At 43.4% G+C, this 19,291-nt stretch overlaps 1 protein-coding gene across 2 annotated transcripts; it reads right to left on the reverse strand.

Moving 5' to 3' along the window:
• Window positions 1-738: 738 nt before the first annotated feature.
• On the reverse strand, window positions 739-17,993 carry foxk2b (forkhead box K2b). Of its 2 annotated transcripts, none has more exons than XM_085783659.1 (9): window positions 17,444-17,993; window positions 11,049-11,243; window positions 9,302-9,455; window positions 8,069-8,215; window positions 7,143-7,336; window positions 6,663-6,865; window positions 5,442-5,687; window positions 4,672-4,872; window positions 739-2,605 (listed from the first exon to the last, which is right to left on the reverse strand). In XM_085783659.1, the coding sequence occupies exons 1-9, from the start codon at window positions 17,758-17,760 to the stop codon at window positions 2,400-2,402; spliced, it is 1,863 nt and encodes a 620-aa protein (XP_085639785.1). In that variant the 5' UTR covers window positions 17,761-17,993; the 3' UTR covers window positions 739-2,399. The 2 variants fall into 2 exon arrangements, with proteins under 2 accessions (XP_085639785.1, XP_085639784.1); XM_085783658.1 differs by having other exon boundaries at window positions 739-2,611.
• Between the last annotated feature and the right edge of the window lie 1,298 nt (window positions 17,994-19,291).

Consider the following 19,291-nt stretch of genomic DNA (forward strand, 5'->3'; position numbering starts at 1 on the left):
TTTATCCAAAAACACATCAGAACAACAGCACAGCTTTCATAAACCTCTAATGGCTTTATAATCTAATGAAGAGGGAATCAGCGCAGCGGCTCAGCAGCTTGCAAACCGTGGGAGGGAAATACAGGGGGAGTGTATTTGTGCCAGTTTTAAATTGAAATTGACAAAAAAAAAAACCCAACACAGAGTCCAGTCTGTATCAAAAATACACCTGCTGCTGTCAAATATGGAGAGAGATAGTGCGGCTAATTTAACGCTGACTCTGTCCAATGAAAAATAATGTATCGCCGCACACTGCCAAGAAAGGGAACAAGTGTTGTGATTTCATCTTGTTTTGACGTAATCCAATGCCTTTTCAATTGGTTTATGTAGTTTAATATGGAAGTAGGAGAGGTGGTGAAGAGTTTTCTTTCAAAACACCAAAACTGGAAGTGCACATTTCCTCTTCAGACTCTGACGATATGGAAAAACACAATAAACTGACATTTGTGTGGAATTTGTGTGACGTGATCCCTCTCCATTATAAACAAATTAAATTAATTACACAAGTGTTTTTATTGAGCGTGTGCACTCTTGCCTTAATACAGCCATCTTATGTGAAAGGACAAAGTTAATCTGCTGCTTTTTTTTTTTTTTTTACCCCCCTCGCACACACCCTGATCAACCTGAACATCTTTCCTCTGCTGCCCCCCAGTGGAACAAAGTGAAAGCAACACACACGCACACAGGTACAGAAAAAAAGGGCTTTAAATTAATTTATTAAAAAAAAGCATTTCTCCACTGAAGCAGAACAAACATCGTTTTTTTTTTCTTTTTTCTCTCCTTTTACTATTGTTTGGAACGTGTACAATCAGAAAACAGACTCACCAGGTCGCCAGAGCAGAGTAAAATAATCAAGCAAAAAAGAGAAGGAGGTGAGGATGAGGAGGGTGTGTGTGTTTGCGTGTGTGTGTGTGTGGGGAATGGGTGGCGGGAGGAGGAGGGAGTTCTGCCAACACCACAACATCAACACAGCTGGGAGGAACAAGGAGGAGGAAAAGGAGGAGGAGGATGGGAGAGATACTGAAAAAAAAAGAAAGAAAAAAAAAAAAACGAGGGAGGAGGAGGGAAATGAAAACACAAACATTTAATCAAGTGCAGGTTCTGGTTTTGGACAAAGCGGGTCTTTTTTTCTTTTTTTTTAACCTCTGTTCAATTTACAGTTAACAACTTCTCAGTCGGATACATGCAAGGTCAACATCTGGAACTACACATGGAGATTTCATATGCTTATATCGGTTATCTGTGCAAGTATTAAAATATGTAGGTATAACGAAGCAATTTCTTATGGATATGTCAGAACGAGGGGTGAGGGTAGTTTGGAGGGAGGGGGGGGGGGGGAGTAAAATATTACGAAAACTATTACACTGTTTCACTGAACAGAAAAACAGAAGTCCACTTAAAAAAAAAAGAAAAAAAGTGAGATTTCTAAACTTATTCACCGAAATGTCACCGACCTCACCCTTCTGTACTCTTCCTTTAATTAAATTATTACTTATCTAGGTAAGTGAAAATACATTTAAAAAAAAAAAAAAAAAAAATCCTATGCTCCACATTTTGAACAACAAAATACTGCGTATATCTACGTACAGCTGCGATATAAAGGAAGGTCAGTATTGTGAGAGGCTAGCTGCCAGAGTTTTCAGGAATATTGGCTCCGAGTTGATCCCTTTCTGGATGCGTTGACCGTTATTTTTCTTTCTTTAACCGTTTGGACGCTCATTTCTTTCTTTCTTTTCTTTTTTCTTCTTATTTTTGGCTCGTCACTCGTGCCAACGACGGATCCTGGTTTCGGGAGGAGGAGGAGTGAGGGAGTGAGAGGGAGGGAGGGGAGGATGTCGTCGTGTCGTCTTGCTGGCTGCCGGAGTCTCCTATCTGCTCTGAGGTAGATGCGACAGAAAGGTGGCGTCCAGCACTGAGCTGAGTCTCCCCGCTGGACCCGCGTGAGGTCAAAAGTCAGCTCTTTTTAAGGGTTAATTGTTGTTAAGGCTTCCTGTGGTCTTGGTTTTTTTTTTTTTAAGTCACTCTCCTGTTTCAGTGGCTCACAGGTTCTTCTTCTTTGTCCCGTTTTTATTTTGTTCTCAACCCACGTTCCAGTCTTTAAAGGGGTGGACTTTATTATTTTTTTCTCTCTTTCGATGCTCTTGAACAGAAAACCCAAACTGAAAATGAAAAGAATATCCTCTCCGTTTGGCACCTCTGGAGTCAGTGGTAGAAGGAGGAGAAACAAAACAAACGACGGAGCGGAGGGGGGGAGGAGGGGGCGAAGACAGGAGGGAGGAGAAAGTAGTGGTGGTGGTGGAGGTGGAGGTGGGAGTGGGTGGGGAGGGGGGTTGTGTGGTGGTGTTATGTGGTTGTACAGACTAGTTGTGGCCGCCTTGGTCGTTAGCTGCCGGCGAGTCCGAGTCTGCTGTGACTGGGGTCGCTTCCTCTTCTGATTTGAAGCGCTTGGCGTCCGGCTGTTCGCTCGCCGCCGCCGCTGCCGCCTGGTCCCCGTTCTGGCGCTTGGTGGGGAGGGAGGCCGAGGCCGAGGCGTGGGCCGCCAGCAGGTGGAGGGGGCTCGCCACAGCTGTAGCTGAGAAGAAGAAGAAGGGGGAGGAAGAAAGAGGAGGAGGAAGGGGGCGAGTTAGCGGAGGAAATATTTCACTGTCAGACGGCGGTTAACCAACATCTGGAAGCAGCTGGCCTGTGGGAAGTGTGGTTTGGCTCCGAGAGAGTGAGATAATAAAGACTTTAATTCAGAAGAGGAGAGAGTGTGTGTTTATTGTTCAACATAAACATAACTGTCAGATCTGTGGTGTGGTGGTTACTTATCCCCTGTAACGACACCAGTCATTAGAAACCACAACAACCTCCAGCTCAACCAGTCTGGTCCATTCATCAATTACTTCTTAATTAATCTGCCAACAGCGGCGCAACGCGTTAATGTGATGAATCCATCACGCATGTGTCTTCCTCGGCAGACATCTCATATCTGTGGCGCATGTTTCATCAGCTGACTGAGGATGATGAACAAAAAAACCCAAAAAAACTCTACGAGTTCAGCCTGGCTGGAGGCGGAGAAAGTTCGTCCACGTGCGTTCTCAGTGGATTCAAACATAAGCTGATCAGGTTTAAACATCAAGTAAAAGTGTTTAGCTTCCCATCTGCAACAGCTTTGAGACATTGTTCATTCTAACTTTAGTGTCTCTATGATGCATCTTCATTTTAACAGATGCCTACTACGTAAACGCACTCTTTAAAAACTTCCAGTTTGTGTTCATCTTTTATAACAAGACAGTGTTTCCTTTCCGTGGTTATTTTAAGATGTGGCAGTGATAATTAAGGAGCGGCAGGCTGCCACAGCTAAATGTATATAGCAGAAACCCTGCAAGAAATGTAACACCTCTGCTTTCAGACTGTTGTTCAAAAAGACATGACTTTGGACTTTACAAATTTATAAAAATCATTTTGTGATGTTTCATGGACCCAATGGCGAGAAAATAACCAGCTGAACAAACAAAAATGATTGTTTGCTGCAGAGAAGTTGTAATGAAAATCAGATGTTGACTGGAATGAATAGCTCCAACACCTTAAAGGAGAATTCCGGTAATTTTCTAAGTAACGCTCTACAGTTCTAGGTCCCTGAGTGCAACCATAGGAAAAAATCTGAGAAAAATATTGTGCAGACCCAACCTAGCTCTCCTCCTGCTAGCTGCGCTACACTGCAGTTAAACAGCAAAGTAATGGGGGCAGTTCTTCTAACCATGACGTTGGCCTCTATATAATGCTCAAAATATCACTACACATGCTTTTGGATGGGAAAAAAGCATCAATATGAAAATAACTGCTTTTTTTCCTCATCCAAAATCATTTTTCCCCTGCTAAATCCATGTTTTCCTTGTGTTTTTGTCTTTGATGATATGGAAACAGTCCCGAGCTCGACAGTCGACTAGTAAGGTCTACCCAGGAAGCTAGAGTAAACAGAGCTACATGATAAAAACACACTGTTAACACTGCTCTCTCATATTAACAGAGTTATGCACACTCTGTGTTGTGTGATAAGGAACTGGTGGATGTTGCAAAGCATTTGTAGTGATATTTTGAGCATTATATAGAGGCCAAAGTTGCGGTTAAAAGAACTGCCCCCATTACTTCACTGTTACTGTTACTTAACTGCAGTGTAGCGCAGCTAGCAGGAGGAGAGCTAGATCCGGTCTGCACATATTTTCTCTGATTTTTTCCTATGGTTGCACTCGGTGACCTAGAGCTGTAGAGCGTTACTTAGAAAATGACCGGTATTCTCCTTCAATGTATTTTGAATTTACAACAGCCCCACACGCACTGTGTTTCTTCAACTTCAGGTCCTCCAGTGTTGATGTTAAACACTCAGTCTGGGTTTAATCTGCTCACTGGAGCTTCCAACATCTCTGCTCTATGTTTTGATTTCTTCCCCCTCATTGAAGATTTACAGACTCTCTCTGAAAAACCCTGAAGCACAACATGAACTTCAGTTTCTCCTTTAATAATAAAAAAGCAACATCCCGATTCATCTGAAAGCTCGGGTATATTTTATTGATCCACTTCCTTCTACGATGAAGCATTCATTTATTTACACTAAAAACATCCCATACTGTTCCTTCCTGTGCGTCTCACCTGAGCTGACGGGTCCCTGGATGGCAGTGGTGATGCTGTGGGTGCCGTTCTGCGTGATGGCCTTGATGGGCAGCTGGTGCTGACCTAAGGGGGCCTGCTGCACTATGGTAACAGTCTGCAGGGGCGTGGCCGACTGGGTGCTCTGGATGATCCGACTGGAGCCGCCTATAGAGGTGATGGTGGGCACCGTCTCCACTTTAACTGAGAGGACAAAGAGAAAAAGGAGGGATTCAGTGATGGAGGACGGATTCTGACAAAACTATGGTGTCGAGGCCATAGATATATATACTGTACATGTAGATGCCGCATTCGGGCTTGTCAGGCACGTCAACACGGCCTCCATCTTGAGACGGGGTTTCTGACCATAGACGTCTGACAAGCAGTCAGACCCGGTCAGACCCTTGTAGAACAAATTTCAATGTATGTATACATGTGGGTGTGTGTCTGAGTCTGTAAGTGTATGTTTAATATATGAAAAAAAATTAAAAGAAATAAAAAATTATAAAAAAATGTTGTTGTTGTATCATAAATATATGTCAGACATTTATAATAAACCAAACGGCTTGAAAATCGGTTGAATATTCAGTGAGGTATGGCGATTTTAATGGTTGATATAGACCTCTGACTCTGTTGACTAGTGCAGTAAGTAGACACGGCTTCCTCCGACCCAAGATGGCGGCCGTTCAATGGACAGCAGCGTCAGAGGCGGCATCTATGTGTATACTATATCTATGGTGTCGAGGCGATGACATCGGGTTTCCTCGTCTCACCTTTGACCTCCGTGTGCTCTCCGTTCTCCAGCGGCTCGCTCTTGATGATGGTGGCTGGCTGGGCGATGACGGCGGAGCCGAGCGAACTCGCCGGGATCTGCTGCAGGACGTGGACAGTCTGGACAGCGGGCTGGGAGGCGCTGGTGCTCACCGGGGAGGCCATGGTGTAGGTCACCGGCTTGATGGTGGTGTGAGGTAACTGGCGCTGGACTGCTATGAGTACCGGCTGGTTGTTGACAGGCGAGCCTGGAGCGGGGCGGCAACACGGGGACAGTTAGATGGAAGGACGGAGGAACTAAATTCTGATAGTTAACAAAGTCGTGTGAAGGAGATAAACATTGTGTCCTAGGCTTTATGGGAAAACATAAAGACAAACATTTTAAGGGATAGTTTAACGTTGCCATAATCCCTATAGTCATAGCAGTAGGTTCATCAGCTTTAATTATCAGTGCATGTTGTTTTGAGATCAGCGGGGCAGAGACGTGAGCTGCTCAGTGAACACAATGGAGGTGAACGGTACAGGTCCCTCATCAAACTCGAACTGGACAAGTTTTGACCTGCACATTCACCACACTATGAGATAATCATGTTTAATTATGTAACATTATGACACACAAAGCAAATACTCAGAACTATCCGGCTGCATTTGCCTCTAAAACAACTCTGTCTCGTAATGTTACATTATTATTTCATAGTGTGGTGAATGTGCAGGTCACAACTTGTCCACCAGAGCATTGTGGAGATGTTGGATTGTGTATTTGATGAGTTTGATGATGGACAGGGGACCTGTACCGTTCACCTCCATTGTGTTCACTGTAGCTCACGTCTCTGCTCCGCTGATCTCAAAACAACATGCACCAATAATTACCTAAAGGTAATGAACCTACTGCTACAACTATAGGGATTATGGCAATGGGTGAATTTGCCAAAGTGTTGAACTATCCCTTTAAGTGCCGGCAGCATCAAATTAAGTTTTTCATATGTGACGCTGCCGTCGGTTCAAGGTCTGTAACTGTTTTAACTGGAGATGATAAAGAAGTCAAACAACAGTAAAGTGAGAGGCAATAAATTTAACAACCCTTTTATAGTTTTACAGTAAAAACCCACCGACACGTTGTGGTTGCATACGTCAGAAAATATCAGATAATGTTTTTACACCTGAACTCTGACTTCCTGTGAAGAGCGAGTGATGATGGTGGTGTTGGTGGTGGTCTCTCCTACCTGGTGTGTTTTGTGCAAAGCGTGCTTCCTGGATGACTGCCAGTTTGGGCTGGACTGCTGTGGTGGCGGCCGGGGCGGGAGCGGAGGACGTGTCCAGCTCCAGGGGAACCGGGGAGCCCTCTCGTGATAGGCTGTCAGGGGTCTGGACGCCGCTGGAGTGAGCCGAGAGCACCCCCGAGTGATTGGGAGACGCCGGTGCACTCCTAAAGGACGAGTCAGGGTGAAAACTAATGTTAATTAAACATTTAAAAAAAAAAAAGAGACTCACACTGCAGCCAACGGTGATATGTTTCAAGTTTATGTGAAGAACCATAACAAACAAACATTCACAGCGACACGTAAAGCTGTAGGTGTGACTGTAAAATGTCAGCAGCTTGTTTTATGACTCATGTGGAGCTGCACGTTTACAGCCAGTGTATAAACCGCTTTGATTCTCCTTATGAATCTAAGCACCAGTGTGTGTGTGTGTGTGATTCAGACCTGGAGGAGAGGGGTCCGTGTGGGGTCCTGAAGCAGGGGACGCCCCGGGGCCTTCGTTTCCTGAAGGCCTGCTCGATCAGCTTGCTCTCCGAGGACGGGTCTATCCTCCAGAACGAGCCTTTGCCCGGTTCCTCCTGCGACCGCGCCACTTTGATGAAATAGCGGTTCAAAGACAGATTGTGACGGATCGAGTTCTGCAGAGACGGACGGGGGGACAAGAGGACGTCAAAACTAAAAAAAAATACTGATTATAATTACCTCCAGAATGCTGAGATTATGTATCAAGTTGTGCACAAACTTAATCATGAATTATGTGACCTCGTTCCAAATCCGTCTACCTCTGCACATCTACAACACTAGAAACAAACACCTCATTACAGGGAAAAGGCAAAAGCTAAAATGCACCAATTTTAGTGTTGTGTGTAGAGGATGACAGATTTGGAACGAGCACGATGACACTCGAAAAACGTCACGCTGTATTTCAATCTTTAAGATAAACCTTAAAAAAACAACTATTGTCAATGCATGTCTGATTGATTTCTCATGTATACAAGCAGGTAATTTGTTGTATCCTGCCCCTTAACTGTTGTGTCTTTACTAGTTTTTTTCCTCACACACAAAGTTGCATTTGAAAGCTGGGAATGTCTGCTGTGTGTCTGTCCTATAGTGTGTTATTGTATTTAATGTCTCTTCTGTTAGTGTGTCTGTGAGGAATTGGGCCCCCTACTACAGTATGAGCTTTAAGTAGCTTCCTTGGGGTGACCCCGTTTTCACACACTGTTGCTAATGTAAATATGTTTGTAAGACTTTATCCAGATGATGTGTGCATGTGTGAAATAAAAATTAAATCAAATAAAAAATAAAAAGACAGGCTTTTAATTATTCCCTGCTGTATCAGATGAGGACGAGGGGCAGGCAACGCTCACCTGCCAGCCCTTGTCTGCAGTCCTGTAGTAAGGATAGTTCTTTGTGATGTGATTGTAGATTCCGTTTAGTGTGAGCTGCTTGTCCTGAGCCAGTGTGATGGCCTGGACGATCAGCTGTGCATAGGAGTACGGAGGTTTGGAGTCGTCCTGTGGAGCAGAAAGGAACAAAGTTCTCATCAATCACACAGCAAAAACAAAAAAAGAACAAAAAAGAGAGACTTGAACCGGTAGAAAAAAAGTATTCTTGTCGTTTTCGATTGACTGGTTGTATGTATTGCTTAAAGGAAAAGAGAGGAAGGAAAGAAAAGAAAAGAAAAGGAAGGAAATCTGTGGTGAGAGGGTTTTGATCTCTGCAGTCTGGCGTGTGCAATTGTGCAGTCTGTTTACATCATACGTTACTTCAAATATTTTATTTTCTTAGTTCAATGTGGGTTTAAAAAAAAAGACTCACTGAATATTTGGCCTTTTCATGCTTCTTGATATTTGAGAGAGACGCTGGCTTTTAAATTTTTCATAAAACATAGAAATGGATTCAACATTTTGTAAATATGATTCAAACTGAGTGCAGCATTTTACACTTGAAAAAATAAACTATTTCAGGTTTCTGCAAAATAAACTTTCATTTAGTCTAACTGGCTTCCTAATAACAGGTGCAATAAATATATAACCACGCAGTCAGGTTTTATTAACATGAAAAGGCTTTTTTGAGGAGAAGAATGTCAAAAATGATGACCAAAACATGGCTTATATTTAGTAAATAACCAGTATATATTCACAGTGTATAGTAGCTGATGCCAAATTACACTGTGGATTGTTTTATATATACAGTATATGTGTGATGTGTGGATGAGATGACTGCTGCTATTTATTAATTCTATATTTATGTATATGCATTTTGTGTTGATGCACCATTAGGAGTAGCATCTCCTCTTCCATTGTATCCGATACAATGACAATAAAGCTTCTATTCTATTCTATTCTATTCTATTCTATTCTATTCTATATAAAGTTAAAAAAAAAACTTTTCCATTTCCTCTAATTGTACAACAGGTGAGATCTGCCTACTTCCAATAATGTGAAAGAAACATTGAATGTGAAGAGTGTAAACAGAAAGTGCTGCGTCTGACATGTTTGTGATCATTTATGGATTTACTGTGAACAGTGTGGGGGCCCCAGAGACGAGCAGCGATGAATCACTGAATGAAAGCGAGCTTAAAGCAGCGTGAGCCTCACCTTGGGACTGTCCCCTCCGGAGGCCTCTTTGTCGTTCTCAGGCTGGGAGTTGTCGTTTATGAGCTGCAGCTCCGCAGAGCTGACCATACGACCTCCCATCCTGTAGCCTGAAGAGCCTGCGCCCCGCGGGCTGGAGGGGCACGAGTTAGCAGCACTGCAGGGAGACAACAAAAACAACGACACCTCCGTCAGCTGCCATGACACCTAGTGTAAATATGATTCACACCCAATCAAGAAATAAACAACCACATATAGGTTGGATTAAGTGCTTAAAACCTGAACTATAACGAGCGCGGCATTTCCCAGAAGGGGCGCGCTCGCGTTCCCTGGCTCGGCTCATCCGCAGTCTGTGCTGCAGTGGCAGGGTTTTGGCTGACATCTATGCAAATCGCCCTACCTCCCAGATTGTGTGGAAACACACTGCAGTCGCTTTAGGATCCCCGAAGCCTAAAGCAAGCAAGCGCATGTACGTTCAAAACTTTAATCAAGAGTGATTATCCAGTAAAATAGGCTGAATAACCAGGGAGATGAAGAGGCTTCCAATGTAAAGCACCATTTTCATATCTGTTCAGAGCGCAGTGTGTTGGCAAACCAAACAAGCAGATTCTCACATGTACAGCACCTGCCGCTTCTTTCATAACCCCCTGTTTGTGAAGTGTACACACATTTGATCATTTTAACCAACACAGAGGGGGAGACTTGGTCGGTTTTTTCAGCCATCTGGCCGAGATCAGGGGTTGAGCGGATCTAAGACTCTGAGGTGGAGCTGCCTCCCTCTCTGAGCCAGTCAGTCAGTCAGTGACCTAAGCCTAAGCTGATCACCACACAGAGGCCACGTCAAGGTCAGCTGACACCTCAAGGTCAACCCAGGCTGGGGTGGGCCGTGGGCGTGACTTTTCTTAACGCCCGGCACTAAACTGGGAGTGGAAAACTATAGGCTTATGACACTCGTGGAGAAAAAGTGCTCAACTTAGACCTTTGTGTGTCCCTGTGAGAGGTTAAGTTACTTTGAGTTATTTTAAATCCTTTATTGATACTAAATGTCTCACATTATCTAACAAGACATAAACAAAGTTACTTAACTAAATTACAGCAACCTGTTTTTATGCATTAGAGAACAAATGTATAAAATTTACAGACTATATCACAAAAAACGTTTTAATGGTCGCGATTTAAGATCCCTTTTCCTCAGCGCAAACTGTTTGCCTGAAAGTCACAGGACTGAAACGTTGCCACCATTAAATAGTTTTTTGTGCAAGTGAAGTGTCACAAGGGTCTGTATATTTTCTACATTTGCAGATCTACTCGTCCCTCTCCTATGCACATGTCAAATATATCGATGTGCAAAGTATTTTTTTCTCTATGATGCATGAAAGCGCAAAATGAATGAATGAATTAGTTTAAAAAAAACTACAAAATCAACCCTTGTTTGTGAGATTGTTCTTTTCATTTTGCTGATCCCTGAAGGTCAGTGAATGCATCGTTTTCCAGCAGCAGGTACCTGATGGTGCCAGTGGGCGATAGCAGCGGTTAAGTAATTCTGATAAATGCTTTATTGATAACAAATGTCAAGCCCTCAACAAAAATACTTAACTAATTTACAGTTACCCGTTTTTATAAAAACAAAACTCCACAATCAGCTCTCGTTTGTGAGATTGCTCTTTTTGATCATGTGAGTTTTTCCCCATTGCTGATCCCTGAGGTTCAGGGAATGCATCGTTTTCCGGGGGGTGGGGGGTGGGGGTACCTGATGGTGCCAGTGGGCGATGGCAGGGGGCTCATGAGGTGAGCGATGTTGTCTGGAATGTTGATGGTGAGGGGGGAGATCTGGGGCTGCACCGGCTTCACTGGCGACTCTGGAGCTTCACGCTTCACCTTCTTCCCACTGGACAGAGCTGTGAACGTGATCTTGATGTTTGTGCTGGGGAACCTGAACGTGCACCTGCAAAAAAAGAAAAAAGAAAACACAGAGAAGATTTAGGAAAATTATAATCAACACTGCATGTTTAATTTCTGCAGCTGATTAAAAACATCATTACAAAGGCAAATCACATCAGTGAGAACTTGAGAACGCCACACACACAGAGCTCTGCTGCAGTTTGACGACTTCTCCGCCCGACTTTGATTAGCCGACAGAGACAATGTGTAAGTTAATTAAATTTGAATACTGATGCAACGGCTCGATGAAGCGTTGCTAACCTGCAGGAGACTGAAGTTCAGACCGGAGCTATCTCGGATTCGTGCTTATTTTCAGAGGGAGCTGTCGCCTCAGAGGTGGAGACGCCTGAATTAGACCGAGCCGAAAATATAAAGACGTGTCCCCTCGGCACAGCGTTAACAACAACAACAACGACATACCTCAGGTGAAAATGTGTCGTTAGAGCACTGATTGATATATCTGTACACATGAAGAAATAGAAATCAAACTAAATTATGATGATACTTTACTGATGTCTTATCTCTGTGCGGGTTCGACTGTTCATCAGCATACCGGTATTAGCAAATTAAACAAGTGGCAATGAACTATAAGATACTGTACATCCGTGGGTACTTTACTGACATTACACAGACAACATGACGCATACCAAACTTTTAGTCGAGTCATTCAGAGCAACGTTAATCAATAGTTGATGCCATAACAAGTTATCTTATCCATCTGTGATATGAATATACCACTTATTTCTCCACTTCCTCCTGGACATTTCAACACACTACAGGATCCCATGTTGCTGCATTGAATTCTGGTCCAATGAGTTTTTGAATTTTTTTATTGCACATACAGCAGTACAGATTCTCAGTAAACTAGAAAAAACACTAAATAAAGAACTGAGAGAGCTGATCTGGCAGTTATAGGTTGAGGTGGTGAAGGTGTCTGAACCGTAAACTGATACTTCGACAACATCTCAACAAGGAAATGTGATTCATATCACTTCACCATGTGGTTTAGGGTTGGTCCATATGCATTGTGTTCACTGAAATTAGACTTTATTCTCATTCATTCAAAACCATCTCATCTCCTGAGGTTACATATGACTGGGACTTCAGCGTCTTGAACTAAGACAATACAATTTAATGCGCCATATTTGAGCCTCTGATGTTTTTTTTTTCTTTTTCAGTTAAAACAGCAGTAATGTTTTTTTTTTCTTGTCCCTTAAAAAAACCATCTCCTTCACTTCTGCTTGAGAAATAAAACTACATGGATGCAGTAATCACAAACTGAGGGAGATGAGAGGGTGGGATTCTGGTGATTAAAGTATTTTGGATTTGATAAAAACAGACTTGCTGTTGGTTTGGAGGGTGAAGAGTGAAAGAGTGATGAAGGGAAACTGTTAATGCGAAATCTTCTACAGTCACAGACGAGATCAGTGAATAGAAGGAACTCTTTAAAAATCAGTGTTCAGGATCAGGCTGTCCGACACCCTGGAGACAGAGCGGGCACACATTGCTTTTCATTTAGTTAACAAGTGCCAGGCACAGCAGTGTGTTTGTGTGTGTGTGTGCTCTTTTTTTTCTCTTTTTTGCCAGGCTCTCACAGAGCTGGCATCTGCTGAGAGAACCGTATCCCTGACACTTACATCTCAAATTAGCCTTACTGCTCACAGGAGGAGACTCAAACACTTCCTGGAGCCAGACTGGTGAGAGAGGGGGAGACACTTTCATTATGCATGGGCACCTCGGAGCACCCTTTGAGGGGTGAGGTGGGGTGGGGTGGGGGGAGTGAGCGTTGGAGAGACTTCTTTGCCTTTCTGATCAAGTTCTGGAGGATCTTTAAATAACACCGGAGCGACTGTGTCTGACTGACAGAGTGGGGACAGTGATATCTAAATATAACGATAAATAATAAAACATCAAAGACAACACAGCTCCTGTTTGTTCTGCCCCGTGTTTCATCCTCTCCAGCTCAAATATTAATACCAACCCAAACACAGGCTGCCTGTTAAACATTAGAGACACTATTAAGCTATAGACATAATATTATATGTCTTTTATGTTATATAACGTGGGCAGCTCCTAATAATTCCTGAGGGTTCAGAGTGTGTGCGTGGGTTTGGACTTAGTCATAATTAATCCCCAATTTTTCCCTGAAAACCACTGCAACGTGCTCATTCCTTCAAACCGTCCCTGGTCTATATGAGCACACAAGCAGAGATCATTGATCGTCAATTAATCTATGATGTGATGCAAATTTCCCAGATCTGATGATTTCATCCGACCGTCGCTACAAACCCTGAAGTCTTTCCAGTTAAAATGATTATTCAACCTTTAATCAATTCATTGTTCAAGTCATTTCCGTGGGAAAAGTGAAAAGGTGACAGCAGTGACGCTGCAAAAATAAAACAGGATGTTTTGTGAAATAATATAATACGGTATGATAACAAAAGAAAAGCATCACACTGCCTTATCAGAGCTCCGTCTGCACACTGGATAAAAATCTCTCTGTATCTTATACGATTCAGGCATTGTTTCATGTCAGGTATCAAAACAACACTTAAATACAGCGATTTGAAGAATATATAAAACTGATCTAGAGAATGAATCCAAAAAAACATTTTTTATACTGATGTTGCATTATTGTTTTTGTTTGGTGCTGTGCTTAAAAATTGAGTGTGCACTTCTTTCTGAAGGAAAATACACAAACCATTTTCACTATTTTCAGACACTGTGGGTTGTTTAAGTGACACAATAAGGAGCACATGATATTTGTTTTTAAAAACCAGTCTTAAAGTAGGAAAGCTTCTCAACATCTCATCAACAACTGTCAAGTTTTATGGAGCATGTGTTATTTCCAACTTTTCCACGTAAAGTACTTCTTGTCAACTCTGCTGTACAATCCACTGAATGTTTCATACGATTTAAAGTTTTTTTTTAATCATCTCTCTGAGGCTCATTGCTTTGTGTTTGTGTTACTGAACAACCCCCCCCGTCGGTCTACATGCATGTATTCACACTAACCTCTTCATCGACCCTATTTTGCTCTTGTGCGAATAACGGGGCCTAAACACCCAAAACACAGATGCACAGTTGCTATGCTGCTGCTAAGCTGTTGGAACAGCAACAAACAAAGGTTATTCAAGTGAAAACCTTCACTTGATTCTCATCCATACCCCCCTCCCCCCTCCCGCACTGCAAAAAAACAAAAACAAGAGAGAGAATGTAAACAAAAGAAGACAGCAAGACAGAAAGGGCACCAACTTGGGAGGGGAATTTGTGGGTGTGGGAGAGACAAGGGGGAGGGAGGGAGGGAGGGATGTTCCTCTCTGTTCGCTGTGTTTACATCACCAAACAGGAATCCCTGGAATACAACCGACCTGTCCCCTGGGCCGCGGCTCTTGCGAGTTCTCTCATGCTGTCAATCTGCTCCTTCAGCTGCACCCGGAGAGGCTGAGGGTCGTTTAGGACGTCTCCTCCTCTGGCTCAGGAATTACAGTGCAGCCAGCGTGTCGTCGTGTGTGTGTGTGAGCCCACGCTAAGGAGAAGTGTCTCAGGGTGTAATAAAGAGCGCTGCTGATTAAAAGCTCTTTATTGGCAGGCGGCCTGATCAATATGAGAATGTGAAACCGCTGCTGCTTCTTCCTAGCGTTGTGTTGCTTACATAATGAAATGGATCGGGTGTTATGGAGTGCAGAAACATCAACCTCACTAAAAGAGAATTTATTTTTCTGTGCAAAAAGCCAATTTAGAAATTGCATCAAGTCAAAACAAGACTGTTCTTTGTGCAGTACAAAAAAAAAAAAGTGGTTTCACATTGAAGGATTGCACAATAGCTGAGAGCAGACTGGGGAGTATGGCCAGGGTTGGCAGTCAGAGGCTGGTAGGTTTCTCCACATGACAGGACACTTTAGTGAATAAATTGGAACCACTTTTGTTTCAGCCAAAAACCCAAATAAACCTGTCTCATTGAAATGTAAACACGGCGGTTTAGTTTATTTTTGTGTCAAACACAAGCATCCTATTGTGGTTTGTAGTTTCAATTCTGTAAAAAAAGAGGACAGCTTTGCTCTTCTCTTATTTTATTTGACTTTTTTTTTTTTAATGAATAACAATCTACTGTTTTGTTTTAGTTTAGTTCATTGGATATTTTAAGAGAATAGGGGTAATATGACAGATATAAAACTGTCAAGGATAATACAAGGCTTGTTTTCAGTCTCATCCTTGTTATATAAATGCAACATGTTTGTTTTTCTTCCTTTTTTTTTTTTATTTTTTAAATTGATCAGTCTTAACCCAAAGATTATCAGAACTGCCTTTGATTACTTTTCCATTGATGAAATTACCCGTTCAGTTCAGTACTTCATATCTTGTTACTATCAGTATCAGCCATTCAAACATGGCCTACCTACATCCAAACTCAAGCAGGACATGACGTTTGGACGTTTGGAGTACAAGAGCCAACTTCTTCCAACTCATTGGAAACGTTAAACACACACACAGATCAGGGCAGATTCCTATGCGCGATAATAAATGTTTTGGAAAGCAGCAGATTTCACAACAGCACACACAGTGATCGACAATCACAGAAGTGAACACTGGCACTGGGTTGCAGGCTGCAACCTGCACAACATAGCTCAGAAACTTCCTCCTTGCAGCAGCTCAACCAAACTCTCTCAGAAAATGGTCATATTATTAAACTATCAACTCAACCTACAGTGGCACCATGCAAAAGTTTGGGCACTCCTCGTCAAAATGTCTGTTAATGTGAACAGTTAAGCAAGTGGAAGATGAAATGATCTCCAAAAGGTATAAAGTTAAACATGATAAACACTCTTTTGCAATATTTCAGGGCTTTATTTTGGTTGTCTGTCTACAGTGAAAAGGGGAAACAAAGCAGCAGCCTGCAAAAGAATAGGAAACTCAGGAGAGTTGAGCTCCTAGATAAATGTGATCAAGGTATCAGAAAAACTATTTACACACTGTACTAACTATGCAGGGTGCCCAAACCTTTTCCCTTTCTGTCATTTTGAAAATGTAAAAGATGAAAAAAACAAATGTTTTGGGGTGCACACAATAAATCGACTTGCAAAGCAAATATTCACATGTCTGTTTCATTCATGATCCTCACACACATTGGCCTACAACCTGTAATGACAGATTCCTAATTTTTGTCTTCTGTCCCATTTTTCAACAACAACACTGCAAATATACTGGTTGCACATGGTGCATGTAGGTGAAAAATTTCCTTGCACTGTCTCAAATTTTATTAGCAAAATGTCCCCATTTAGGAGCAGTCTGGAGCCCTGTAATATATTTTGTTTAAAATGTAAATGTAATGTGCCATCTGTAACTTTATGCCATTTTGGAGATCAATTAATCTTCCACTTCACATTATTAAAATACATTTTGTCCAGGCAGTGGCAAAACCTTTGCATCGTGCCACTGTGTCTAACGCTCAAACTCGAGTAAAAATAGTTAATATTGATCAATCAATGTTTAAATACAACAGGTTGCATGACTTTGGCTAACTTGTATTGAGGCCAAAGTCCGTCCCCCCCCCCTTTCCCCTCACCAAGCTCTGCTGCTGTTGTGAGCAGGCAGGGCGGGGACGGGCTGGTTGGTTTGTTTACGTTTAGGGGTCGGAGAGGAGCTCCATTCACAACTTCACAACTACTACTGACCACAGTGGTAAATGTTTACAGTATCACAACGACGCATGCATTAACTTTCATAGGAGTTGTTCACGTGATAGGAGAAAAAATATATTTAAAAAAAGAAAGAGAGGGGACACCACATACACACACAATAGCAACAACAGTGTGTGCTACCCAACAGTTGTGAGCTAGCCGAGTTGTCTTAGCTCACTAGCTCCAGCTCAGGAATGCGGCTAACGCTTCGTTAACCACGGGAGGCAATGTGGGAAGATGAAGGCAGGGCAGGCGGGCTAATTAACACCGTTGCTAACAAGAATGTCAACAAAGAAAGAAAGAAAACGGCTCTGGGAACAGGATGCGGAGTTTCTTTTCTCTCTAGCTAGCAGGCTAAAACAAACACGTGGTCCTCGCATCGTCCCCTGCTTGCTTGCTTGCTAGCCAGTGAGCACAACACAACCCCATCAGTGTGTTGTTGTTAACTGTTTAGCGTTGACTTTTAGCTGTTAGCGTCGCATCCACATGCTCAACCAAACAACGAGGGGAAGGGGAAACTTACATTCGTGGTAGCTGCAGAGGAGGGGCGCCCCGTCTGAGGAACACACCGTCTACAAACACCCCGTTTTTGCCGAGACACCTCAGGTAGAAATCGCCGCCACCACCACCGCTGCCGCCGCCGCCGCCGGTCCCATCGTCGCTGGCGGTGAATATCTCCAGATGCCTGCGCGATATGAAGCTCGAGTGGCCCATGCTCACGTCCACGGAGCCCTGCGACGAGTTCCGGCCGATGGTCACCGAGCGCTTCTTCATCATGTATTCGAATTCACGGCCCTCGAGCCGGGCAACCGGCCCAGACGATCCGCTCACCACGGCCATGTTTTGGAGAAGGAGGATGGGGGGGGGGGATAAAAGTCTCTTAAACGCTTAAATGCTGGGGGGGTGGGGGGGGTAAATAAGATAAGACACCAGTGTACGGATGCCCAACTTGCGGCCCTTCAGAGGCGTGTAAATGGAGCGAATCTACAAGAGGGGCATCAAATTCAAAACGGGTATTTAGAGGGGAACATGCGAGGCCAGGGACAGCGGCTCCTCCGACCCACCGCCGAGAGAAAGGGTAGCGGAGAGATCCAACCGAACGGAGCAGGAGGCGGATTTGGCTTGAGTGACAAGGCGCCGCAGCCAATCAGAGGAGAGAACGCCGCTACGGCCGCGACGCGCCGACCAATCACAGGCCAGAATTAATCCGAGGACAGATTCAAGGTCGGTTGGTGTGTAGCAGCACAGTACGCGCATATGCTTGCTTGCTCGGCGGCACGGAAGAGGCGGCGCGATGTGATTCAAACCGCACAGGAAGGGAGTGGACCGACCATTTTTTACACGTGCAGTGAGTCGTAATAATCAACCACCCCCCTCACCGGTAGATACTCGATAATCTATAATCAGGCCTCGGTAGCATGTAATAATAATGAATCCAATGAAAGAATCGATCGTGTGCACTGAAGCAGCTGGCAGGATTCAGCATCCACCTCAATCTCCACGTCGCAGCGGTGAAAAGCCACGGGGCATGTTAGTGTCCCTCTTCCACTACGGAATCCATGCCTGGGTTTCCGCCTCGCCCCCTTTGCAGCATCTTGTGAGTTTGTAAAAAGATGAGGTTATTATAGCGATCTTTTAAATTATCATCGACACACATCTGTAATCAGTGCAAACAAATCTTGTTGCCTTGACACTCCTGCCTGCACCACGTTTCCCCCCACCCCCCCTGGAGGAAAAGGCTGCAGTTTGTATTTTATTTCCCATAATCCTGAGCTGTTGGTCCGCTGCGGGCTGTGTTATCACCAGGGTGAGTGACCCTGCCATCTGTAGGCCACTTGTTTGTAAACACTGTCTGTGGGGGGGGGGAGTAGTGTGGCCGCGCGAGCACGTGCGCGCGCGTGAAGCAGCTCAAGGCCCCTCTATCAGATAATAACACCTCAGGGTGTGAAGTCATGATCAGGCGTTAACAGTCGGTTTCACCTGAATGCAACATGGAGATTTTTTTTTTTTTTTAGAGGACCTTGTTGTAAGTGTGTTTTTTCACAGCTAAGACCATGCAAAAGCAACATGCACGCAGTTTTCACAAAGTCTTCTTCATCAAGACAAGAAATAATGAAAAAGAAGGAAATAACTTCTTGTATATTCAGATTTCCCAACTATTTTACCATTTTATGTTTGTTTCTCTTGATAGATATATTGAAAATTTAAAACAGTGTATCAAACTTTAAGTGACTTGTTCTGCCACTCCTGCAAGATTATTAGTTCCTGTTTCTACGAGGTTATGACATCTTTATAGAGCTGAAGACAATGACAGGAAATTAATAACTGATTAATGTTAGCTATTTATCAAAAACGTTTCCTAATGGTGCCA

This window comes from Trachurus japonicus, chromosome 8 (genome assembly GCF_045865225.1).
Source record: "Trachurus japonicus isolate A0001 chromosome 8, Traja_1.0".
Lineage (NCBI taxonomy): Eukaryota > Metazoa > Chordata > Actinopteri > Carangiformes > Carangidae > Trachurus > Trachurus japonicus.

Excerpts from the sequence above, each read along its gene's own strand:
- foxk2b (XM_085783658.1), bottom strand. The coding sequence starts at position 17,760 with ATGGCCGTGGTGAGCGGATCGTCTGGGCCGGTTGCCCGGCTCGAGGGC. Across the intron at positions 6,866-7,142 it reads CACGGACCCCTCTCCTCCAG|GAGTGCACCGGCGTCTCCCA; the intron begins GTCTGAATCACA and ends CTCGTCCTTTAG. Across the intron at positions 2,612-4,671 it reads CCAGGGACCCGTCAGCTCAG|CTACAGCTGTGGCGAGCCCC; the intron begins GTGAGACGCACA and ends TCTTCTTCTCAG.